Below are 25,550 nucleotides of genomic sequence, written 5' to 3'. Positions count from 1 at the left end.
GCCTGTCTCCTTCTGAAGCCATGGTCTGTGGAGTGCTAAGCAACTGAGCTCTCGGCAGGGGAAATGAGGCTCCAGAAGTGGCGTCTCCACATCTCCCAGACATCACCTCCTGAGACAACTGGGAATGCTAGTTGGGTCAACCCAGAGCTTGAGAAGCTGCAGGAAGGGAACTCCCCTGCCTTCTGGCTGTCAGTCCCTAAGCACATGCTATACCTGAGAAGGTGCCTTTTGCCAAGCACTCCTTGACCCGGTTGGTCCGGCGGACATGGAAGGCCTTGGTGATCTCCTGGTTCATGAAGGCCTCATTGTTGAGGATGTTGGCCACCATCATGCGCAAATCAAAGACCTCTAGCAGCTCCGCGATGTGCGCGATGTGCATGAGGTCCCGCTCCTTCTCGTCCAGCTCCCCCGTGTACAGGTACTTGAGAACAGCACGGAAGGGCCCCGGCTGAATGGAGTTGTCCATTTTTACCACTACCATCAGCCGGGATTTGTAGGTCAGAGGATCTTCTGCCATCTCTTCCTGGATGCTCACAAAAGCTCGGCTCCAGGAAGACAGCACTCGACCCCGTCCTGGCAGGTACCCTGTTCCATTGCCCCGCAAGATCCCGTCGCTGGTTGAGGCCCGAAGCCCAGCAGGCCCGGAGCTCCCGCCCTCCTCCACGCTCTCGCACACGTCAAAGCTGGCTGCTCGAAGCAGGAAGTCCCGTCCGTGGTGGTGGTGGTGGTGGTGGTGATCAGGGTGACCCCTATGGTCCTCTGGGCGGGGGCCCCCTGACCCTGAGGGGCCCCCCAACTCCCCCTCGCTCAGGTCCATGAGGAACAGGTCATAGAACTTGGAGGAGGAGGTGGAGAGGTAGATCTTGTGGGCAAAGATGCGCACCCGCTCCTGCAGCACCAGGATGACATCCGCACACAGCGGGTCCTCCAGGAGGTGGGCGGGGCACTCCTCGCTGCTGGAGGGGGGGTCGGGCACCACGATGATCGGGGGAGGTGGCTTGGGAGGCAGGAAGGGTGCCTGCAACAGAGGCCGCTGCACATTTCGGAGGTGGGACTTCCAGAACTGCAGGTGCCGGCGAGAGATGAGTGCCGCCCGGATGGCGTTGTCAAAGACGTCCTTGATGCCAAACTGGGCCACCACGCTGGTCTCGTAGTAGGGAATGCCCAGCTCCTTGGCCACCTCCCGACCCTTCTCTGGGGGAAGGATCTCATTGGGCTTGATAGGCCTGTAGGTTCAAGAAAGGAAACCAAACTTGCGTTGGGGGTGGAAGGCGGGAGTCTGGGAAAGGCAGCGGTGCAGGGCCTGACCGTTGACTGGACAGCAGGATGTTCCCCTGGCTCCCTCCTGCCCAGCTCATTTGAACTGAATCTCTGCTCTTTCTCCTGTCTGACCAAACCCTAGCAGTCCTCTAAGGTCCACCTCCCACACCCTCTTCTTCCGGAAGTCTTCTGAATCTATGCCAGGTCCCTGCTCACAACAGTGGTAGCACCTAAATGCCCTCCGGCAATTAGCACAGAAGGGTCCATGTTGGTCTTGTTGACATATTATTTCATCTCCCAGCAAGACTATAACCCCTTTCACATAAAGACAACCTCCTCTTCTTCTCTTCTCCTGGTGCTTAGCCCGGTATTGCCCACACGGGCACAAGAGATGAATGAATGAGTGAATGGAGGGCCCCTACATAAGCTTGTTTCAAAGGAAGGGAGAGGTGCAAGAATGAGCAGGGTTCCCTCAGGGCTGAGTAGGGCACAATGAAGACACCCCCATCCAGTCTTCCTCCTTTCCTTGGGTAGCAACAGCACCCCCTACCTCGCCAAGGGTCGTCTAGCCCTATTGACAGCCTCCAGGTCAGCGTAGCGCAGGTCCAGCTGGCAGCCCACCAGGATGACCGGTGCTCGAGGGCAGAAGTGCTTGATCTCTGGGTACCACATGGTCTTAACATGGTGGAGGGAATTGGGGTTGGCGATGGAGAAGCACAGAACCACCACATCAGATCTGGGGGTGGGAGAGTAAGGTTAAGGGCAGAGAATGCTAGCAATAGGTTACCTGCCCCTGGAAACAGGAAGAGCAGCCAGCCCGCCTCCCTCCCTGTGCTGTACCCCACATCTGTCACCTGCTCACATGATCTGATACGAAATGTATAATAATAGCACCTCTCATTTATGTACCTCTAATTTAGCATTTTAGAGCTTTCAGAGATGCTTATTTTGACCTTGTGGCTATCTTGTGAGTTAGAAATTACCATTTTTATCATCTCAGAATAGTTAATCGCTCAAAGTGACAGAGCTAGTAGGGAGCAGGGCTGGGACTCTAAGCCCTGGCTCCTTCCACTGCCCCAGGCTGCCTCCTCTGTGAGGGTCCGTTTTCTCTACTTCTTCCTCTTAATTTAAACTTGACAAAGTTGCACTGTTCCTTGGGAAACTGGGGGGATACCCACCCACCTGGCTCCCTGCAGGTAGTCAGAAGCATTCCTTACCTCCCATAAGCAAAACGACGGTCTTTGTGGTGGTCTCCAAAGGTGTCCCAGAGGCGGAGGGAAACGCTAACATCATCTACCACATCTCGGGAGCGTTCCAGCACCTGTGGGGGACAAGGAGGAAGATGGGATCAGGGCAACAGTAACTTGGGGCCCCAGTATCAGTTCAGGCTGGTGCCAGCTTACCCCAAGGGTCCTGGCAACTTGGGGATTGGAAGGGCAGCTCTAGTACCTCCCACTATGTGCCCTGCATACTTTAATGCAGATGCAACCTCTGAAGACTCAGTAGTAAGGGCAGCCTCCAAGCTGTCAGAAGCACAGAGACCCTAAGGGGACAGACTGCTATGGCTGTGGACAGGAGTTTTCAGGGAGCTGTGTGTTGATGGGCCCCTGATCTGCCATTAGCCCACAGCTTCTTTCATTCTCTCAGCTCTCCAAAATTCCTCTCCTCTGTGCTCCCCATTACGGGGGCGATGATTGCACAGATGCTGTACCCAGACAAAGCTCGAGTGCAGGTACCAGCTCAGCCATGCACAACACAAATAGCCCAAGATCCTGCCCCTTAGGTGGGACTCACCTCAGGCCCCTCTCCAGGAGCTCCTTCCTCTTCAGCAGCCCTCACCCCACCCCCAGAGCTTCCGTGAGCTCAGCACAGGCCATGTTCGGAGACATGGGGCGAGGGCTTGGGAAAGACCCCATTGCACAGCCTGGGCCCCCACCAAGTGGCTTGCAGCCTTACCTCCTGGCATACCCGATACTGGTCGATGGCCCAAACCGTGGGCACATGGGTGGCGAGCAGTTGGTACTGGGTGAGGGTGGCATTGCAGGCCCGGGCACAGATGAGCCTGGTCTTGCCCACAGCGTTGTCCCCCACCACAACGCACTTGATGGTCTCTACGTTTGGCCTTTCATAATCCATGTCAGAATCCATTAATTGGGACCTGAGGGAGAGGAGAGAAGCGGTCAAGATGGCTTCACATGTCAGCTTCCTGAGAGCCAGGGCCTGCAGCTCTCCTCAGCCCAGCCTCCCCCTTCAAACATTTGAGCAGAGAGGAGGAGAAAGGTGTGGGCAACTTTCTGGGCAATATCTCTGCAGGGGCCCAAGGAGATGAGAGTCCATTCAGGCTGAGAAGAGCTGTTCCACTGGAGGTACCCCCTCTCCCCCTCCTGTTGCGGCCATCTTCCAACGGGCCTCTGGATTGGGGAGGCCTGTGAGAGACCCCAGAGCCTGCCCAGGGCCTGTTCCCACTCTCCCAGAAAGAGAAGAGTCTGCCTGGGAAGCTCATTCATAACCTGCTCTCCTCCTCCTCCCACAGCAGGGCTGTGGCAGCACAACAACAAACAGCTGAGAGAAGCAGAGTCAGGGCCAGGCCCCACCCCTTCCCAGCATGCCTGAGGGCAGGGCCACTTTAAAATTTAATGGATTTGTCAGAGCTAAGTGTAGTTCTCTTGGCTTCTACCTTTCCACTCTCCCTGATTGTGGCATCTATGTCCTAACCATAGCTAGCCTTCGGCCCCACCCCAGCCCCCTTTATGGAGGTGTCAAGTCTTTTCTCCTGGTTTCTGAGCTAGGAAGGCTTCTGCATGTACCTGGGCAGCAACCCCGCCACCCCTCCCCTGGTCTGTCATGTCACCTGTGTGACCTACCCAGTTCTGAGATGGGAGTGGGGGAAACCACAGGCCTGTGACAATATAGTCTATGACCAGGGCCTTCCTACCCACTACCCAAGACTGCCCTCCAAGTATTTGCATCCAGCCTCAGGAAGAGTAAGTTAAGTCTCCCTCTGCACTTCCCACTCCCATGAAAGGGGATTCTCAATCTGGAAGCCTTCAGACACCTGGCAATCTAGAGGAACAGCGGCTAAACTGGTGCACAAGTAATGTGCTCACTGGGGAAAGCGGAGGGCTGGAAACTTAGACCTGAATTTCCAGGCAAAGGCAAGCCTCAGTTTCCTTCGGTATTGGGCCAAAAAAAAGTAGCTTGTCCACCCACAGAGAGAGATGGCTCTAATGAACAAACAGAAGGCCCAGCTATTGTCAAAATGTCATGTCAGCTTAAAAAGCTGTCACCAGGAGGGGGCCTCAGCTTGAGGGGGCTTTTCCTGGCAACCTCCCAGTTGGCGTGACCCTGCCTGGCAGGGATGTGAGGTGGAGAGGAAGGGCCAGGGAAGGAGTTTTTTGGAAGCCTGGTTTTGCCTGGGTCATTGGGCTGTCCCCGTCCTCCCCCTGCAGCCCCCCCACCCCCACCCCAACACTCACAACCCCTGTGTGCATGAAGTCAGTGGGAACTGAAGCAACCTGGAGGAATTTTTCCTAGGCCCTGAGAGGTTGTGCTCAGAGGAGTCCTGGAGGCTGCCCAGGTGCCCTCACTGCTGAGCCATCCAGCCCAAGAGCTAAGCCACCAGCAGCAACTGAGAAGCTCAATTCCTGCTGGTCTGTAACTGGATGCCAGCATGCAGGAATGCAGAGCTGAAATATCCAAGTAACGATGGCAACTGGGATTTGCGTGAGTGGATGCATCTCAGCAACCTAAGCAAAAAGTGCAGCAAGGACTTTTCAATGAGACAAGTGCCTCCTCCTTCTTGGAATTTTACAGGATCTAAACTCTAATCAACAGGGGGTCTCCACACAGGTCCCTCCCCTGTCTCCAGGGCAATTGCCTGCATCATTTCTTCTCCTCCCCACCTCCCTGCCCTCCCCGGCAGGCAACGGTTATTCTAACCACCATCTTGCCTTTTCCCTGCCCGCTCTCCAGAGCTGGGGATTGGGAACCCCATTTTCATAGTTCCTGGTCTCAAGTCAGGACGTGTTGATTCTAGAGAAATCATCTGGGTTGTGCTTTCTATTTCATCAATTGAAAAACAAAACAGAATCCCAAATACAAATACATACAGCTGTAGAGAGATAAAAACCTACAAGCCAACAGAACTTCCTCGAATATAGATTTCCAGCAGCATGTAGGTCTGTAGGCAGGTGTGTGTGGGGGGTGAGGGGGAATGAGAGGGCATGGAGGAGGGGTGTCAGTTCTTAAATCAGGAGCATTTTGATGGTGAGAAGGATACCAGATCACCAAGAGAACAGTGCTGGTCCAAGATCAGCAACTTTATGATGAAAACACTTTTGCACACCTTATGCACCTCAGGGGTTAATCAGGGGACAGCCAGCCACCACGGAGGAGATCAACAAGCACTCTGCTGTGAGTTTAGACACCAGACCATCTGGGTGCTGCTCTGGCTGAACAGCCCACGCCCCCCATCCATTTCCCAGCTGTCCCTGCAGCCTTCCCCTGCAGGTCCCTAGACTTCCTCCCTATTTTTATCATTCTCACCCACTTCACCCCGTCCCAATTGCCTGACTGACAAACTTCATTGTTATCTCCAGGCAAGGGCAAATAATCACTTCACCTCTCTGGGCATCAGTCTGCCTTCTGGAAAATGGGTATGAGTACTTTGGAAAAAGTCTCCTGAATCTTGATGAATTCATGCCAAGACAGCCTGGGCAGAAAGAGGTATTTGCCTTCTTATGTAATATGGCATTATATAATGCTAGATTACATATCTATATGTAATTATAGCTCTCTTTAAGATACAGACTGGCCCATTTAAGCCAGCAGAACTCTTTTTTAGTCTAACCAGGCCTATCTTAAACAAGGATCCTGTACTGGAGGAGATAGTGTACCAATGCCAACAGTAATGTCATTTTTGCTCAAGAATATTGCCACTATAACTGTATCATTGCTGGTACATGATGATACAACCCATTCAATGAGCTTCTCAACTTCCCCTTTCCTTCTGGCACTCTCTTTTTCAATGACTAGACTTTTCTGTACAATTGCCTCATCTCCATGCCTTCTGAGTGTCCTGAGTAACCTCCATAAACTGAGGCTGCTTTGCCACCCTGCCCTGTGTATCATAATCCCCCAATTCACCCCTTTCCCTCCAGGATCCCATAATCACCTAGGATCCCTGCTCCCTTCCCCCAAACCAGCCTCCTACCCACTTTTCTCCCAGCATTTTGTACTCAGGCCAGGCCAAGTCCCAGGTGTACTCAGATTGGCTATAGCCCTTACCATCTCCCCGTCCCACCTCCACACCCCTACACACACTCTTCGTGAGCCCAGAAAAGCCCCCCCTTTCCCTCCCACAGCTAATAGGAGGCTTGTTCTTCTGTGGCTGCCCTAGTCTGGTTGTCAAGGAAACCACAGAATCTCCCTGGGAGCCTGGCTTGTCTCCTAGCAACCAATATCCCACATTCTGCATCTTACAAAATGTGAAAGGGAGGAATATCCTGAAAATGACGGTAAAAATCAAGGAGGATGGACGAGAAGGGAGAATAGGGAAGAGAAGGGGAGGGTGGGTTGGTCTCCAAATTAAAGGAGGCTCCCACTGGGGTCACTGACATTGGAATATGGCAGAAGGCTGAGAGGTGAATCCTCCCGCGCAGATCCAATGGACAGCAAGGCCCAAAGGATTCTTGAACGGCCACATTACCAAACAATGCACATCTAAACACACAATAAACCGTCTCAGACCTAGGATGCCCAAATATCAACAAACAACGCTAAGGATTGCTCCAGCAGTTCGCCAAAGTCAGATGCACAGACTGCACTAGAGTTGGGTGGATAGAAACATTCATAGAACGGCAAGCAAAACACTCAAATTCCACTGGTTTTGAACGGAAAGACTCGCACCACTCTGCACCTTTCCCCCGGACACGCTGCTCTGCACACACACAATTTAACAATAATAATAATGGGCAAGGCCGCGACCCACTAAGGCAACCAAGTCATCCTCCGTTCCCTAGAAAAACCCTGAAAAAGAGTTATTCCCTCCGCCCCCTGACCCCCCCCCCCCACCCAGCAGCCAAAGCTGCAGCCACAGCAAGAGCCGGAGCGGGGGAGCCGCCGGGGGCCGCACAGACAGGGGCCAGGAGGGCAAAGCCAAGCGTTTGCAAGGCTGCTTGCAATCCGGACATCACAGAAATCAATCATGTACTTACACCACTACATGTGACGGGGTAATTTCTAGTGTAAGGAGCACATCTCGTCCTGCCAAGCACGCTCATTTTAGTGCAATGTCGGGGGTCACTCCACGCGTGCAAGTTGGGACGCGGCCGGCGGCGCCGCGCTGCTGGGGCCGCCGCTGCAGGCTCCGGGCCCGGGGCGCGCGCGATCAGAAACTCCGGCCGCGCAGCCCAGGCCGGACGGCGGGCCGGGAGCGGCCGCGCGCGCGCCACTGCAGCCACGGCCTCTTCCGGATCAGCATCTCCCCGCGCCGCGGGCGCCCAATGTCATGGGGCGCCGGCCTGGGCGGCGGGCGCGCCGCGGGGCCTCGGCTGCGGAGCTGCGGGCGGCGCGCAGGGCGCCGGAGAGGGGCGAGGCCGCCGCCGCGACGCGCCCGGCCCGCTCCAGAGGCGCGGCCGCGACGACGCTGAGCGCTGCAGTCCCGGGGACCGCTCGCGACCTCCTTTTTTCATTCACAAAAAAAGGAAAGGGGAAAAAAAAAGAAAGAAAGGGAGGAAAAAGGGGGTGGAAATTGCGCTCCGGACGGCGGCCGTGGGAGGCCCCGCCCACCGCGGCGCGCGGTTGGTGGAAAGGGGCCTGGGGGGCGGAGAAAGGGCGGGGAGATGAGGGGATTGGGCGCCCTGGAGGCCCCGCCCCCTCCTCGCCCCGCCCCGCCCGCTCTGGCCTCACCTCCCTCCCCTCCCCCGCCCGTGGGGACGCGGCGCAAAGGGTCGCGACCTGCCACCCGGTGCCGGGAGTGTCCTTCTACCTGGCGGGGCGCACAGCCTCGCTGGACTCCCACGGGGTCGCCCCCTGTCCTCCAAGAGGCTGAGAAGAAACTATGAGAGGCATCATAATACGCCCTGGAAGGAAGGAATGCCAGTTATGAAAGGGAACGCGACATTTTTACCTTGTCGCTTCAACCCAAGCCTCCACCACTCGCCCACGGGGAGGGGGACAGCATTTCTGTGCATGCCCTCTGCCGGGCTGCGAGTTTCCATGGCACTGGAGGGCCTCCCTCCCGCCCTCCCGGCTGCAGCCACAGCTTTGCCTCTTGACTGTCTACCACCTGTACCTGTTTCTCATGCAGACGCTCCCCTCCCCTTCTCCAGCGGCCCCCACTTCCCTTCCACCCCCCTGCTATTGTTGGCTGGGCTTCTCCAGTATCTTCTGTGCTATGGAAGAAATGAAGATGCAAGCCCCTGAGGCGGCACCTGCGGGCTCTACTGCTCTGTAAAATAGAGAGGGCAAAAGGGGGTCACTTCTGCGAGGTGAGCAGTCCTCAAATGAAGTTTCCATGTTCAAGCCCAGTTTGATTTTGATGCTCTTGACTGCTAGTCATCACAACAGTCATAGTTCAGTCTGGCTTTGCACATTTGTCAATTACCTCTGGATGATTTTTAAAGCACAGCATGTCTCCCACCTACATCACACTAGTTTGTTTCAGAAGAGTTCCTGACCTCTTTCTTTCCATGCCCCCTCCTTTCTTCTGTTACACACACACCCTCTGCCCACTTCTTTGGAGAGCCTCAGAACTTCTGACTAGCCCTGGTGAGGGATGGGCAATACCTGACTACAGCCTGAGGGGCTCCTAGCAGTTTAGAGGCAGGTTCCACTCCAGTCTCCCACCCCTTCCAACACCCTTCCCTCTCCACAGTCCTCTGGTAACTCCTCCTTCCCAGTGACATAACATCCTTAAACTTGTCTGCAATGGTGTCCCCTCCATCTAGCCCCATAAGCACCCTCCCAAGGATACTACATGCTGTTGTTTTCCTTAAGCCTACGGTCAGGAGGCCTGGTCTGGGGACAGAACTCTCCATCCTGGTTCTAGGAAGCTGCCTGCGCAGCAGGCTCACGGCCAGTGCCAGCAAGCCCTCCTCTCCCGGTGGCTTGCAAGCTCCTCCCCAGTACCAACCCAACCTACACAGACCCTTCCCCCCACAGGTCTTGTGACATGAGCTCCACCCTCTGCTCCCCAGCAGTGCAGAATCTGGGGCACATAGCATTGCCTTCCTGAACTTAGGGCAAAGTTCAGAGCCAGCTGAGAGCAAAAGCAGGAATACTTCAATATGCAGAAATCTGGCAGGAGTCAAATCTAGAAATCCTAGAGTCTCTCAGCCTCCTTGTCCAGGGTTCATGGGGCACCACTAGTTCCCCACAAGGAGATAGGCCCCTTCTGAGCCTTTGCTCAAGCACTGAACAGTCTTCTTCTCCTCTTCCTGGCTAATGCAAGCCTCAGCTTTGATTCCACTTTCTCCAGGGAGCCTTCCATGATTACTCCTCTTCCCTGCATTCCCTTAATAATTCTAATGCTACTGCTCTCTCTCCCTCACTACTGAGAACATTTGCAGGAAGGAATTATGCTTATTCAAGAGTGTCCTTCCTGCTGTCCAGTGCCGGGCAACAAGTACTCAGTAGGTGCTTAGTAAGTGTCTGGTGGATGAATGAATGTTTGAAGAGGAGAGCTTGGGAGTGGGGGAGAGTTGATCCCACACAGTGGCTACTCACATGCTGGCCAGTGAGGGCTTCCATAGGCTGTACCTGCCTGTCCTTCTGGCTGCTATCATTCTGTGCTCTCTCCAGGCTCCTGGCTGGGCTGGATGGAAGTGGATGGGGCAGGCAAAGAAGAAAGTGGGAGAAAGAACGAGGCACTGTGAGTTACCCAAAGCACCACTACGAGGTTGGTCAGCCCAAAGGGAGGGTCCTATTCAGGGCAAAATCATGGCTTCTGTGGTCCAGGCCCAGAGGGCTGTGACACCCAGTCTAGGGGCCAAGACAGAGGCCATCCTAGAGAGTCAGAAAGCTAATGGAGCCACAAGAACTGGGATCATGGTCCTTTTCATGCTGTGGGCATTTGCACATTAAACTAGCTTGGCATCTGGAAGAGCAGCCTGTGGTCCACCAGGAAGCCTGGTTTCCATCCTCATGCAGCTATGTAACCTTGGACAAAGAGAGGGTTCTCCAGTGTAGATGTCAGCTTTCTTGTGTACAGGGGCTGGGTTAAGTGACCCAAGGTTCATTCCAGCACTGATATCTGATACAGTTTCCTAACATGAAGTTCTGTATTTTATTGGCCACCCTTTCCATTGGAACAGCAACTGACACATATTGAGATTCAGCAATAGATCAGCTGATGGCCTCCAAGACTGAGGATGGAAGAAGGAAGTCTTTGGGGAGAGGGGGAAGGAGGAAGGGTAAGCCATAGAGAGAGACTCTGATTCTGGAATCATCCCCACTTTCAACTTCCTTCAAAGGTCATTCACAATCTTGGGATCTGTTGAACCAAAGAATGTTCTAAAATTTCAGGATTTGGGCCTCCCTGGTGGCGCAAGGGGTTAAGCACCACACTATGAAGCAATTCGCAGCCTCTGCAACATGAGTTCAATCCCCAGCCAGCCAGGGAGCAACCCACATGGTGCAGCAGACCTCTCCTGTCTCGCCCGCTGCTCCCCTCAGCAGTGTATTTCAGTGGATCAGCCTCTTCTGCTCCCCACTCTGTCTCTGGTGAATCCTCTCACCCCCAGCATCTCTGGCCTATACCCAGCTCTTGTACACAGAAATAAATCTTTAAATAAAATAAAATAAAATTTCAGGATTTAAGGGATGATCAAGAAAGGGCTTAGAGAAGCCAGTAGGACACCCCTGGAAGCAGCTGGCATTTTGTCATCATTAAAGGGTAGGTAAGAATTATATAAAATAAAATATTTAAATAAAAAAATAAAGGGTAGGTAGGACAGGGTTCCCAGGACAGGGTTGTGACTAGGCAGAAGAAAGCCAGAGAAGAAGCAGCCCCCCAAGTTTGGTGTGGGTGGGGGTGTAGCACCAGTGTGAACACAGAAACTGAAGTTTTTTCTACAATCTCAGTTCTAGTCTCCTTTCTACCAGGAACTGGCCGTGGGCTGTTGGCGTGGAACTTAGTCTCTCTGGTCCTCCGCTGAGGATAACACGATGACTACCTGATCTTACAATCCTTCAAGGGCTGAGGCCAGGGATCATGTGCTCCTTCTAACTCTTCCTGCACTTCTGCCTGCCCCTCTCACAGACCTATGCTCTGTACCTCTATGGAAGGGGGTGGGAAGGTTTCAGCTCCCATTTGTGCCTAAGCCCCATGGGCTACCTATGGTGAGCAGATAGCTGAGAGGCATGGGGGAAGGAGTAGAGCTCTGACAGCCTAACCCGCCAGTGTTGGAGGGCATGCCCACTTTGGCCCTGGTGCCCTGTGGGTCTTCTGGGAAAAGGAAGAAACCAGGTGAGGCCGTAAAAGAGACACGAGTGAAACTTCTGTTCAGGACCCTCAAAACTCATGGGGGCCTTCCCTCAGCAGCCTTCTCTCAGCCACACCTTGGAGCTGGCAGGGGGTCTGCTCAAAGCAAGAACTGGGAACTCCACCTCAGTCTGTTCTGGCCAGGCAGCAAGCAGCCCCCTTGGCCCACTTACATCCTGGCTCTCCCTACAGGAAGCCACAGCCGAGATTGAGGCCTCCATGAAACATTCACGGCAGCTCTGAAGCAGAGAAACTTGGGTGCTTGCTGCTTTAGGTCATCAGTTACAGGTACCATCACTAACTCCTTGGGGAAATGTGTGGTCCACCCCACATCCCCTGAGATGCTGTGCCTGGAAGCTACTACCGGGCAGGCCCATGGCAGAGAGAAGTTAGGTGTTGTTATCTCTGCCCTGCTTTATAGGCAGGAAAGCATACAAGAGGGCGGGCAGAAAAAGCAGCCCAGTCAGCACAGCCAGACCCAGGATCCTTCACTTTAACCACTCTGCAGCCCTCCGGAGAGAGGGCAGCCTGTTCCTGGAGCCCCGCAGAGCTGCAAGTGAGAAGCTCTGAGGAGGCTGATCACCCCAAAATAGACTTGTTTTTTTTCACAACTTTTTCATGAGGCATTGGCATCTCTTGCAGCAAGGAAAAAAAATAACCTGAACTGTTAACAAATAAAGATTATAAAAAGCCCCAACTGTTCCCCATGGGTTTCCATGTGGCTATGGTGTTCTTGGGGGGTGGAGGCTGGGGGAGGAAGAGGGCTGGAATAGAGAGCAGGGGAGGTGTGTGTCCAGGAGCCCCCAACCTTTCCTCTGACCCACTTTTCTCCCAGATAGCTGATTCTGCTAGAGCTCACAGGGATAATAATCCATGTCCTGGATGGGAAAGATTTTTGCTGACCCTCAGGAGTGCGTTACTGTTTACTGCCTCCAGATAGAAGAATGTAAGGCACAGAACGGTGTGTCTTTAAAACATAATCACATAGCAAGGAGGCTGGCTCAATTAGACTGCCCACGTGGTGTTGGGGCAGGGGGCAATATTTCTTTAGTAAATACTTGGAGGGCTCAGTGTTCTTGTGAAGAACAGCTCAGCCTGCACTCACACCCCCAGGGCCATTGCTGCCTGCCAGTAAGTTGGGACTGTAGCTGATTTTGACCAGGTTAAAGGATCATCACACAGCTATCCAGGAAAGGGCCTGGCCCTCCGCTACTCCTGGAGCCCCCCTTGTAGGGCTCTAGGCCAGCTCTAGAGTCACCCTGCACCCTCTGCCAGGCCAGAACTTTCCTGGTACTTGCACTCGAACAATGCAAGAAAGAGAATGGAGTAAAACGTGCCTGAGTTTAGAATGGAGTCCCTCTGCTCTCGGGGTCCTCAGAAAAAGGAACTGTTTGATCTAGATGACATCTGGGGAATCTCTGGGCCTGACTTTTTATATCAGGGAATAGGGTTCCCCAGCTCCCCAGAGCACTCTGCTCCCCACAAAGTCAAGGACCTACTCCATCATCTTTACTCCTTCCAGACCCCTCTCCTCCTTACCTCTCCCTTTCATCTCCCTTAGATTTTCTTCTACTGTTTCCACCTACTGGACAGAGATTTCTGTAAAAATAGATGCACGTGGCTCTGGCTGAGTCAGAGAGAGGACAGCCTGTGAGTTGAGCAGGCCGGTGAGCAGCCAGGACATGAGGGCCCCCATGGTACAATGCAAGCCCAGATGGCTCTGGGGCCAAGAAGCCTGGGGGTCAGGGAATGCTGCAGTTTCCCAAGCTGGTGACAGTGGCGAGGGACCAGTAGGACAGCTGCATTTTCTCTTGCCTCCTCTGGACCCCACAACTCTTTCTCAGCCTCTGGGCTGTCCAAGGGAATATTCAACTGTTCCAGAAATTAGAAATTGCAGCCCCCTCCCAGGGTCATGGTTTTTAAGTGGCTGAGAAGAGGGAAAGGCCTGTGTGGGGAGTTCAGTGTATCTCAGCCAAGGTGTTGCTCTGCAGCGGGTGGGCAGTCTCAGGAAGGCATGAATGGCATGCAGAAAAGGGAAGTGGGCCAGACCACAGGGGGCTGATGTAAGACATGGGGGTGGGGGGGAAGCAGCAGGTACTTGAAATGGGGCACTTCCCCAATATCAGGTCAGTCCACCAGACAACCCTTGGGCCAGGGTCCTGGGTGGAACAGCAGGACTGGCAGGATGATCTACACAGCCCCTTGGAAACATAGCTCAGGGGCCTCTCCCCATGCCTCAACTTGGTCTGGGCATGTGCTTGGGAAAATTCTCTACCCTCCTCCTTCTGGGAAATGTCCCCCCACCCCCCAGAGCTGTCAGAGCTTGAGCTGAGCTGTGGGTAGAGTCCTAGGGTTGGAGGCAGTGACAAGAGGAGACTCGGGTACTTACCTCTACCTCCACTGCAAAAGGGAAGATGCAACCGTGGGGCGAGGACTCCCACTATTCACACATGCAGAGCTGAGGCCTGGAGAGTCAAGGTGCTGGGGTGTGTCAGTCCAGGTGCAGACTGCAGCCTCCCTGGGCCTGAGCAGTGGAGGGGGGGACGTGGCAGATGGCGGGGGCGGGGTGGGGGAGGGTCATTCATAGCCCTGCCAAGCTGAAGGCACATGACCTCCCCATGCAACCCAGTCATATAGCCTCTCCTGGGCCCCTGGAACAAAATGAGGCTTGTTTGCTCATTAGTCCGTTTAACCTTTCTTTCATCTATGAAATGCATGTGATGCTCCTACCAGACACTATGCTAGAGATTGTAAGGATTAAAATGGCAATGATGCCATTTTACCATTTATCCTTGTTATCAGGGAGGTTGAGTTTAAAAAGAATAATGTATTGCGAATTTATTATGTGCTCAGTACTACATGTAGTACCTCATTTAAACTTTGAAACAATCTTATAAGATGGTGCTATTATTATCCACCATTTGATAGATGAGGAAATTGAAGAAGCTTCAAGAAGGGATGTGACTTGCCAGAATTGAAAAACAGGCACAGAGAAAGGATTCCACTCCAGCAGCTGGCTCACAGCCTCCCAGAGGAGGCAGCACAGCCCCTGGGCCCTTCCAACCTCATGCCCTGATTTTCGAGAATTAACAAGCTGTTCTTAATTCATTAAAAAAAAAAAAAAAAAAAAAAACTAACAGATGAAAAAACTGAGGCGCAGAGCAGAAAACAGTCTGTGCAAGGTCACATGGCGAGCTTGTGGCCTTGTCAGTTCCTGTGCTGTGGCACCTCTGCTAGACTTTATCTCTGGGCTTCCGTTTATTTGCACATGCATGAAACTAGGCAGCTCCATTGAATCATCACCCTCCATTTTTAACTTCTGATTGTATGATGTTATCAGGTGAGGGTGTTTTCTGCCTCCAGGTAGGGTCAATTGGAGCCCAAAGGCTTTAGGGAGACAGAAAGCATTGATGAAGGAATGGGCCAGCGGAGAGAGCCTCAAAGTGGTCTCCCAAGATCCTCCCCCAGAGGGAGTCAAGAATGTGGAAATGTTTTCATGCCTCAAAGCATGGATTTTTAACTCAGTAGATGGGACACACACACACACACATACACACACACATTTATATATATATACCCAACAGGAGGAAGACAGAATCACTGTAACTTAGAACTGGAAGAAAGGTCATCTATAAGTGTGGACATCCAGATCCTTAAATGGCCATGTCACACAGCCCCATCTCAGCCAGGATGACAATACTGGGAGCTTGTACTCTCTCTCCCCCAAGGCCTTTGGCTGCCTTCCTCTCAGCCTTGGCCCCTCTAGTTTCTGCAGCTTTGCAAGAGCCCCATTAGGCCCAAGAAGTCTCCATTTCAACTTTGGGTCTTCCCAAAACAAAAGGTACACTGTCTCTGAGCTACTGCTTCGCAAGGAAGCGAGAGCAGGCTGACAGGGGAATCTGCTGGTAGGAATTCCTAGAGCAAGGCTGAGACTATGGAGTGCAGTTAGAAAGAGGAACAACATTGGGCTGGTGCAGGGCAAGTCAGGGAGAAAATTAGGGCTAAGAATGCTGCTGTTTCTTTTTGGAGAAATGGATCCTAACTGCCTAAAATATTGGGGAGCTCCCAGAGTTAGGGGGTGGTTAGGAGGGGTGGCCCAGTGTCCAGGAATGAGCAGGGCAGAATTGGTAGTGCAAGCATTCTGGTATTGGCAGTGGCTTTTCAGATGGGAGAGGGGTAGAAGGTGGTCCCGGAATCCCAAGCTGTCACTGAGCTTCATCCTGGCCGGTGGCCACTCTGATTGACAAGAATGAAAAGGGCTGCTGGGTTGAGAGAGGTGGTCATCCACTTGCTCCCCCAGTTTCCCCTTCCTTCCTGGCCAGGTTCACAAAGCAGTAGAAGCCAAGCCTGCCCTGGTGGGGTGTCTGCCATTGCAGGTGGGATCCCCCACTTCCTATCCTGGGTCTGGTACCTCAGGTTGCTACACCCCATTGAGAGGCTGCTACACCTTGATGGGCCTGATTCCTTAGCCTGATTCCTTAACCCTCTGGAAGAGATGGGATTCTGAGAAGTGCACCTTGGATAGAGTGCTAGCCGTGACCAGGTGAAGACAGGTGAGCAACAGGGCTCACTGGAGCTTCCTCTCTGTCCCTGGGCATAAAGAAAGGGCCCAGGGCTGGTCTCAGGATCAGTGGGGCAAGGGCCATAGACTTACCTGCTGCCTTTCCTCTGGGGCCTGACTGGCCTAACACAGTTCCTTCTCCAGAAGCAGTGTCCTGGGCCAGGCGGGGTGGGAGGGAATGCCTGGGGAAACAACTCAGATTTTAAGGGCTGGGGCCCAGAGCACAGCCTATGGGAAGCCAGGTGAAGGACATGGTTATGGTATCCAGGGGTGGGACCAGCAGGCCTACCTCCTGATCAGTTCCCTCCCCATCCAGGGCTGTGCAGGGCCCAGAAATAAGGCACCTGGGGCTGGAGGCCTTGCTTTCCCATTGGACAGGTGAGAGTTCTTGGTGTCTTGGCCCAGCCCATGGCCCCTGCTGCGGTCTGCCCTCCAGCTCTTATTCTGACTTGGTCCTGGCCTCTGCCTCTCTACCTCCTGGGTGACTCACTCACACTGCTTTGGAATTTCACTCACTCACTTGGGTCCAGGAACAGTCCCTTCACTTGAACCCCACCTGTGATTAAGGGCTCCTTTAGTTAGAGACAACTGAGAGGTTGTGGAAAGGGAAGGCAGGCTGGAAAATAGAGGGGGTGGGAGTGCTGCTGGACAGAAGGATTTCTTCCTCCTTCTGCTCACCTGCACTCAGGTAGAAAACAAACAACAAGAAAGCTATTGGCTTGTAGCAGTCAGACATACCTGACTGGCCAGTTGTAACTCAAGAACACAGCTACTGAGTATAAAGCTTAAACTGGCCACTGTGTTTCTAGGATTTCTGGACATTGGTTTACCCCTGTGCGAGTCTTAAAGGTTTGAATTGAATGCTGGATTGAATGTTGGGGTGACTGTCTTTCTCCAGGGCTTCCATATTACTCCAAATGATTTGAATTCTATTACCTCCCTGCTTTGAATACCATGTGAAGGAATGTCTTGTGTCTTGTTTAGAAACGCTTCCCTATCACAAAGTGATAAATATCATTTTCTATATTTTTCCTCAAACATATTAATTTTATCTTTCCTTTTCAATCTCCATCATTTATTTTTATTAGTTGAAGTGTTTTTTATTTTTAAGAAAAATCATACTTTCTCAAAATGTTTCTGATTCTATAATTAATGAATGTTCATTAATAAATATTATTAATAATTACAGAAAACTTGGAAAAGATGAAACACTAAAAACCATAAAAATGTCACCTCCTAAAGATATCTAAAATATGTAATTGGTAGAATGCTACATGCATAATATTATGTTCCCTTTTATGTCTTAATTTTTCTGATAAAGGTTCATAGAACATTTAGAAGGTAGAAAAGAAGAAAAATTGTGTGTTTCACACCCTCTGAGAGTGTTCAATGTGCCCCCAATATTCTAACTGGCTGTTCAGGAACAGCGTGCTACACTGGTAAGAAGATTCCAAATTAGCACCATTATCCCCTCCCGTGCCAAGACTTTATAGCCATATCTTTGGTTAGGAGGCCCCATGTTCACCTCCTGGAATAGGGGCCCTTAACAGCCCAATATCACTCCAATGGCCAGCCCTGATACCTACTATTTCTCAATTGAGATTGGAAGCCGCTTACAAGTCATACAATCTGTATGGAAAAACAATCCCTGTACCCATGGATTGGAGTTTTCAGAAAAATCTAAGATCTCATTTGTTAGGAAGTTACACCATAGTACATGTAGGGTAAATGGAAATTATCGGGTTTTTTTCCTGCCCTCCCGCCATGGGCATCTATGGTCTTACATGCATGCCTGATGGCGACTTTTGGGTGGGTATGCGTGCGTAAGTGGGCACACATGCGCCGAGAGACTGAGCATATAAGAGAGGCAGCAGAGGATGAGGCAGAGCAGAAGACTGCAGTGGAGTGCAATAGAGATCAGCGAAGGGGCCATGAGAAAACACCAGAGAGTGAAGATTCACTGGGGGTTGGGAAGCTTCCTGGACCTCAGACCTCCCTGCCTGCCCTGCACCTGGTTGCCACACCACAAATGGTGTAGAAAGATCATTAAAGCCTGAAAAAGCTACTGAGGGCTCCAGGACTCTTCCTTTACCTGTGTACCTGGATCCACAGAGAACCTGCTCTGTGCCTTCCTGGCGCTACAGTACACAAGAAAAGTTGAGAATGAGAGGTGTGAAGGGGGCCGTGGATGGCTGGGAAGGAGAGCGTGGAGAAGGTGGGGAGGTCAGGAGTCTCGGAGAATGGCTCCAAAACAACATTGTCATCATGTCCAGATCCTCCCTCGGCCTGCATGATTGAAACAGAGGTGATGGCCCCGAGTCCCTGAACCTGGGTTGGGTGGAAAGGGCAAGGACAGAGCTGGGGATCATGGGGTGCAATGGACAGCTTCTGTCTTCTAGTTCTGCTTGCAGAAATGCCTGTGCAGGCCCCAGTGATCAGCCTCACCAGCAACAGGCACCATCTTTTATAGACTGGGTCTTGGAGATCCAGTGGGGAAGTATGAGGCTGGGGGAGTGAGCAGAGGGGCCAGCTGCACCCGAGTGTAACATGGTCCAGATACTGGGCAGCCAGGCCAAGCAGCAAGAAGCCTCTACCTGTGGAGCCCAGCTGACTGGGCTCATAGTCAAGCTTAGGCCCCAAATTTCTGTGGAGAGGCTGGCACGTTCCTGAAGAGCATGCCAGCAGGAGTGGGCCCACTGCTCATGCTACCACCCCCGGAGAGCAGACAAAATTTCTCCAGGAGCAGGTAGTGGGGAGGAAGGAGCTGCAGACTGTATTTTCAGTCCCCTTCACCCTTGCCCCCATCCTGCCACCCAATAGGAGGAGCCTGCACCAGCTGCAGCTGTAAATTCCTGGCAGGAACTTGGTGGCTGATTAAATGAATCTGGTTGGCAAAGGAGTCAGCTCCCCACACCAGCCAACTTGGAATAGTCTCCAGAGGCCGCCCTGGTGAAGAGAATCTCTCAAGGCTGCCTGGAGGAAGAACAGTGAGGGGCGGGAGTGGGGAGGGGTTTTGCAACCATCCAGGCAGGGTAGGTTCACAGTCAGTTCTAGGGATTTGAAAAAGGATTTTGGAGCCCTGGGCATTGTTTTCACAGGTTTTAATGGTAAGCAAGGGAAACAAGCAGCAAGGAGACAGCAATTTGAGCCCCTTCCCCCATGGTGACGCCACCTTTTATCCCCTCCCTCCTAGGCTCAGGTGCGCACACTTGCACATTCACGCACAAACCCATGCTCAGGTGTCCATCAGGCACGCGTGCCAACACCCACATGCCTTCTGCATTAACAAGATCAAGGCCAAAGGTGATAGCCACGGAGGCCAATGGTGTAAAAAGCCCAACTAACCCACTTACCCTGCAGGAGGCCATTTGGCCCAGTGGGCTCCCACACCCAGAAGGAGCTGAAGGCAACCTCCCCTCAAGGCCCAATTGCTGGAGCTCTCTTTCAGACAATGCTAAAGTCAGCATAGGTTTAAAATAATTGTCACTTATTTCGCTGAGCATGATCCCTTCTAGCTCCATCCATGTTGCTGCAAACTGCATGTGTTTATCTTTTTTAATTGCTGAGTAATATTCCATGGTGTATATGTACCACATCTTCTTGATCCAGTCATCTATTTTTGGGCATTTGGGTTGCTTCCATAGTCAGAAAGAAAAAGAAAAATACTGGATGGTCTCACTCATAGCAGGAATTTAGAAAACCTAAATAAGAGACCAGGAAAAAGACTAATCAATACAAAGTAAAAATCAAAATCAACAAGCAACTATAAACCAGAGACACACTATGGGGGTGGGGTGGGGAGGGAGGGGCGGGAAAAGGAAGGACTAGTGTCAAAATAAGGGGGGGGTGCAATTGTATGGGGAATATAACCAAAATGAAAATGCATGCATTGTGCAAAGATGAAAAAAGATGTAAGAATTACATAAAATAAAAATATTTAAATAAAAAAATAAGTGTCACCACAACCAGGCTTGAGGAGAGGTTTCACTTTTACAGGTGGTTGAACGCACTCCAGTCAACAAACATTTATTAACTAGTTAACAGCAGGCACTGTGCCAGGCACTGACAGCTTGCTTTTACCATAGGACATGAGATTGTAAGGGCAAAATACAATCTGACAAGCAGACTTTTCAGACACACTGCAGTAGAATTCTGGAAAATACATTTATAAATCTCAGGGGAAAATCAGGAGATGGTTTAAAATTAGAAAAGTTGTGAACAAATTCTTTGGCTTTAATCTCTACAAACATTTAATGTATGACACTTGAAAGCAGCATAAAGCAATTTAGTATTTCCTTTTGATTGGCTATGCTAAAATGAAAGTTAAATATAGGAGGTTGAGGGAATTTATAAACATTGTTTTTGGGTCATAGCTGTGGGGTAAAGTGCACTTAATATAATCAAGTTGGAAAAAATTTAGAATTTAGAGTTTCTAAAGTACTTGGGACTTCACACACAGCTGTCAGAAGATTACATTCCTTGGAGTTTAGACCTCTGATTTTAAATATCCAGACTTTGTTTTTTAAAAAAACTTGGTATTGGACATTAGTCCAAGCTTTCACTTTGAAGATAGCTAGGATAACAATCAAAATTGTCCTGATGAAATGAACTGACCCTTCTGTTTTTCAAAATTATTAAGGAATTTGACAATTAAATGAATTCTTATTTCTCTTCACACTGGTAAAGTAAATACACATTTTTTCACTATTTGTCATTTTAAATATTCTAAAGCAAAAAAAAACAAACAAAAATAAATATTCTAAAGCAACAATTGAGCATTTAAAATCTGAAGGGTTTTAATTCACTAGTAAAAATTTTTTAGTAAGTAGAAATAGACAATATACAAGTATAATCTATTTTAAAAGTTAATACTTGTAAAAGGTTTAACCTTATTTATTTTTAATTTTTAAGTGAAAATTATTCAACTTAAGCTAACAAAACATTAAGGATTAAAAAAATAATGCTCAAATTGTGGAGGTATAACTTAGTAAGACTTTTCTGGAAAATAATCAGATGGTATATGTGGTGACCCACTTAGATTTCCAGGATTGGTATTGGGCTAGGAGGAAGGGAGGGAGATTTCTCCTCCCGCTCTCGTTTATTCTAGGCTAGCAAATAATCAAATTAACATTAGGCAGATCCACAGGGTCAATTTTTTTTTAAATTATCAGCTTTCTACAGTTCGGCTACATAGGAATAAAAAAAATCCCAAGTGAATTGGACAAAATAAGGGTATATGTCATTCTGAACTAAGAAGACGGTAAGGGTTTAGCACTTTGAATAGTGGAAAGGCAACTTATGTAAAGAAAAATTCTACCGCAACTAGTTCCTGTTGTGTTGTAGTTATCTAGGATGACATTTGCCTTTCTGGATAAAGTCTTCTATTTGCTAACTGGAAATAAAGTCTTTTCTTAATAGATTTATTTTTATTTATTTATGCATACAAGAACTGGGCTGTAGGCCAGAGGTGCTGGGGAGTGAGAGGATTCACCAGAGACAGAGTGGGGAGCAGAACAGGTAGATGTACTAAAATACACTGCTGAGGGGAGCAACGGTGAGACAGGAGAGGTCTGCTGTGCCAGCTCCCTGGCCGGGGATCGAAATCAAGCCGCAGTGAATGGCAATAGGCCTGGAAATAAAATTCTTAATGATAGTTAGACAAAGAGTTTATTAAATAGTCAAAGTGAGAATTCAAACTCAGGAAGCAGTACAAAGCAATACCACAGTCTTTATTCTGCAAGAACAGTTCCAACAAACACTAGTTTGAGTTTAATTTATATCAGCAGGAATAGTGAATCATTGACATCAAGAATGTAAATACTTGACTGGGTGGACTAAGTAGCCTTGGCCTGAAGCTATGCTGATGCTAGAGGAAGCCAATGCCGGATTTAATCTCTTCCTTTCTAAAGAATGAACTGCAAGGATGCAAGGCTGGATCCCATTGGTTAAATCTTCTTTATCCAGTTCTTTGGTCACCCGTGGGGGTGAAAGACTGATTTTACCCACAAGAACCAGGTTATACATAACTGTTTCAAACTTCAAGTCTATACAGATAGTCTTACTAACTAATCTACAAGGGTAGGTAGGGGACATTTCCTAAAACACTTTACAGTATGTGTACATCTTGAAATTTTCCTAGGTTATTAGGTCTTTGATTGATTTCAGCTCAAATATAGCCCACCTGCTGAAGTGATGCATCTTGGGGTGACCTGCCCTATACTCCATCAATATAAGATTGTTTTAAGCTGAAGACATTTTTAATTTTAAGAGATGTGGAAAGAAGCCTTCTTACAGCTTCCTTGATCTGACTCACAGCAATTTCCTGGAAATAAATTTGCCATAAATTCTTTCTTCAGGATGGATTCCCGGAAGGCAGAATTCAAATAAAACCTACTCCAAATCCCTTCTCTGAGAGAGCAGTATGACCCTGAAAAAGACACAATGGCAACTCACATCTGTATGTACAACATTATCACAAATTTTCTTATCCTCATGTTTGTTCTGAAAACCAATTTGTATTTCCTAAAAAAACCTACATATTTTCCATAGAAGCTTTTTCCTCTTCCCTCTCTTTCTCCTACTAAGTTAGACACTTATGCCTTTACCCTTCATTATTTCACTAGCCAGTTACTTCTTTTGTTGAATCTCAAGCACATACAAGTAAGCCTACCCTGCCCCATTAATTGTCTTTTAATTCCAAAGCCTTCAATCAATAAATCTAAGAGAGCAGAAATTTTATTTCCCTTATTTCATATATATAAATCCTCACTTTGAGGATATATCCTCACCATATAAGTGAGGATTCAAACCCCCCCCCCCCACACACACACACATAAAGCCTTAAGTAAAATAAGAGACTTTGGTCCAAGAAAATCCTAAAAAATTCACACAGGCTATTCATAATACCAGTTACAGTGGGGTAAGAAGAAGAAAAATATAAATTCAATGTCATAGCCTATACAGCTGCCATAACAGAATACCGCAAATTGGGTGACTTATAAACTGCAGAAAAGAAAACATTTCTCATAGTTCCAGAAGCTGGTAAGTCCAAGGTCAAGATTCCAGGAGATTTGGCATCTGGTGAAAGAAAGCCCGTTTACTGGTTCAAGCTCACATGCAGAAAGAGAGCAAGGCGCTCTCTGCGGCCTCTTTTATAAGGACACTCATTCCATTCACAAGGGCTGCACCCTCAAGACCTAAAGACCTCGCCTAATTACTCTGACATTGGGGATTAGGTACCAGTGGAAGAATTGGGGGGACACGGTTATTCAGTCTATAGCAGTAAGTACCCTAAAAGAGGAGATTTAAATAAAAGATGGTATAGCCATAGGATGGAACTGTGTGACATTTTCCCCCTCTCTCTCTCTCTCCTTCTCTTTTCTTCCCCTCCACACTACCCTTTGTGCATATACACATAGCCTGATATCAATACAGAAAAATTAATACACAAAAAGATGGGGGAAGTATCACAAAACGTAAATTTTTATAAATAGTACTTATTTTTAGGTGGTGTTATTAAACTTTTCTGTGTATTTTTATATTTTCCAGATTTTTTTCTTAAAGATTTATTTATTTATGCATACAACATCTGGGGTACAGGCCAGAGGTGTGGGGGGGTGAGAGGATTCACCAGACACAGAGTGGGGAACAGAACAGGCAGACTGACCGAAATACACTGCTGAGGGGAGCAGTGGGCGAGTCAGGAGAGGTCTGCTTCGCCATGTGGGTAGCTCCCTGGCCAGGGATCAAACTCATGCTGCAGTGACTGTGGGCAACTTCATAGTGTTGCGTCTTAACTCCCTGCGCCACCAGGGAGGCCCCTATATTTTCCAGATTTTAAAAATAGATACCCTTTGATGGGTACAGGAGAAGAGAGGCACAAGAGGTGTGCAATACATTAAATTAGTTCATTTGGAAAGAAGGAAGGAAGGAAAATGTTTTGCTAGTTCTTTTCCTTCAGTAGTAAAATATCACTAAAGTAACACATTTTGCATAGATTTTTTCCCCTAAGGTATTTAATTGTGTGATTGCATCCCATATGGTATTGATGTAATGTAACTAAGTAGAAACACTAAGTTGCAACTTACATAAAAGACTAATAATGTAAAAATATACATGTAAATGTATATGTAACAATATATATTGACTAGAAAGTTAGGGAGTGAATTGTTGATTATAAATAGCTTTTATTTTATTTTTATTTGTTTATTTTTTTAACTTTGGTGATGATTGTGTTTTATTTTTATTTTTTTAATTTTATTTTTATATTCCCCATACAATTACAACCCCCTTATTTTGACCCCAAGCCCTCCTTTCCCCGCCCCCCACCCCCCCCAGAGAGTGTCTCAGGTTCGTAGTTGATTGTTGATTTTGATATTTTCTTTCTTATAGTTATTCTTTTTCCTGGTCCCTTATTTAGGTTTTCTAGATTCCTGCTATGAGTGAGACCATCTGGTATTTTTCTTTTTCTTTCTGGCTTATTTCGCTGAGCATGATCCCTTCCAGCTCCATCCATGTTGCTGCAAATGGCATGTGTTCATCTTTTTTGAATGCTGAGTAATATTCCATGGTGTATATGTACCACATCTTCTTGATCCAGTCATCTATTTTTGGGCATTTGGGTTGGAGCACAACCTGCTGTCCGTGGCCTTCAAGAACGTGGTGGGCGGCAGCCGCTCCGCCTGGCACGTCATCTCGACCATCCAGCTGAAGACCGACGCCTCGGACAAGAAGTTGCAGTTGATTAAGGACTATCGGGAGAAAGTGGAGTCCGAGCTGAGGTCCATTTGCACCACCGTCCTGGAATTGTTGGATAAGTATTTAACAGCCAATGCAACTAATCCAGAGAGCAAGGTTTTCTATCTGAAAATGAAGGGAGATTACTTCCAGTACCTTGCCGAAGTTGCATGTGGTGATGATCGAAAAAATATGATAGATAATTCCCAGGGAGCTTACCAAGAGACTTTTGATACAAGCAAGAAAGAGATGCAACCCACACATCCCATCCACCTGGGGCTGGTTCTTAACTTTTCTGTATTTTGCTATGAGATCTTTAATAACCCAGAGCTTGCCTGCACGCTGGCTAAAACGGCTTTGAACGAGGCCATTGCAGAACTTGATACACTGAATGAAGATTCGTAGAAAGACAGCACCCTCATCATGCAGTTGCTTAGCGACAACCTAACATTATGGACATCAGACAGTGCAGGAGAAGAATCTGATGCGGCAGAAGGGGCAGAAAACTAA

At 49.3% G+C, this 25,550-nt stretch overlaps 1 protein-coding gene and 1 pseudogene across 2 annotated transcripts in view; one reads left to right on the top strand and one right to left on the bottom strand.

Annotated features, from left to right (window-relative positions):
* RHOBTB2 (Rho related BTB domain containing 2) overlaps positions 1-16,422 on the bottom strand; it is a gene marked incomplete at its 3' end in the record, with an annotated part of 25,372 nt that extends 8,950 nt beyond the window's left edge. The window contains exons 1-6 of the mRNA XM_084244955.1: positions 16,398-16,422; positions 9,988-10,075; positions 3,217-3,418; positions 2,478-2,581; positions 1,811-1,996; positions 214-1,226 (exon numbers count right to left, since the gene is read on the bottom strand). Coding sequence (XP_084101081.1) covers positions 214-1,226; positions 1,811-1,996; positions 2,478-2,581; positions 3,217-3,418; positions 9,988-10,046 — 1,564 coding nt within the window. The 5' untranslated portion in view covers positions 10,047-10,075; positions 16,398-16,422. The remainder of the gene's footprint in view (positions 1-213; positions 1,227-1,810; positions 1,997-2,477; positions 2,582-3,216; positions 3,419-9,987; positions 10,076-16,397) is intronic.
* On the top strand, positions 11,674-25,550 carry LOC311178837 (14-3-3 protein theta-like; annotated as a pseudogene). Its single transcript has 2 exons — positions 11,674-11,728; positions 24,904-25,550. The product of its transcript is annotated as a 14-3-3 protein theta-like (transcript).

This window comes from Talpa europaea (genome assembly GCF_964194135.1).
Source record: "Talpa europaea genome assembly, chromosome: 10".
Classification (NCBI taxonomy): domain Eukaryota; kingdom Metazoa; phylum Chordata; class Mammalia; order Eulipotyphla; family Talpidae; genus Talpa; species Talpa europaea.
The sequence above is the reverse complement of the archived record's forward strand: the minus strand, read 5'-3'. Positions and strand labels throughout refer to the sequence as shown.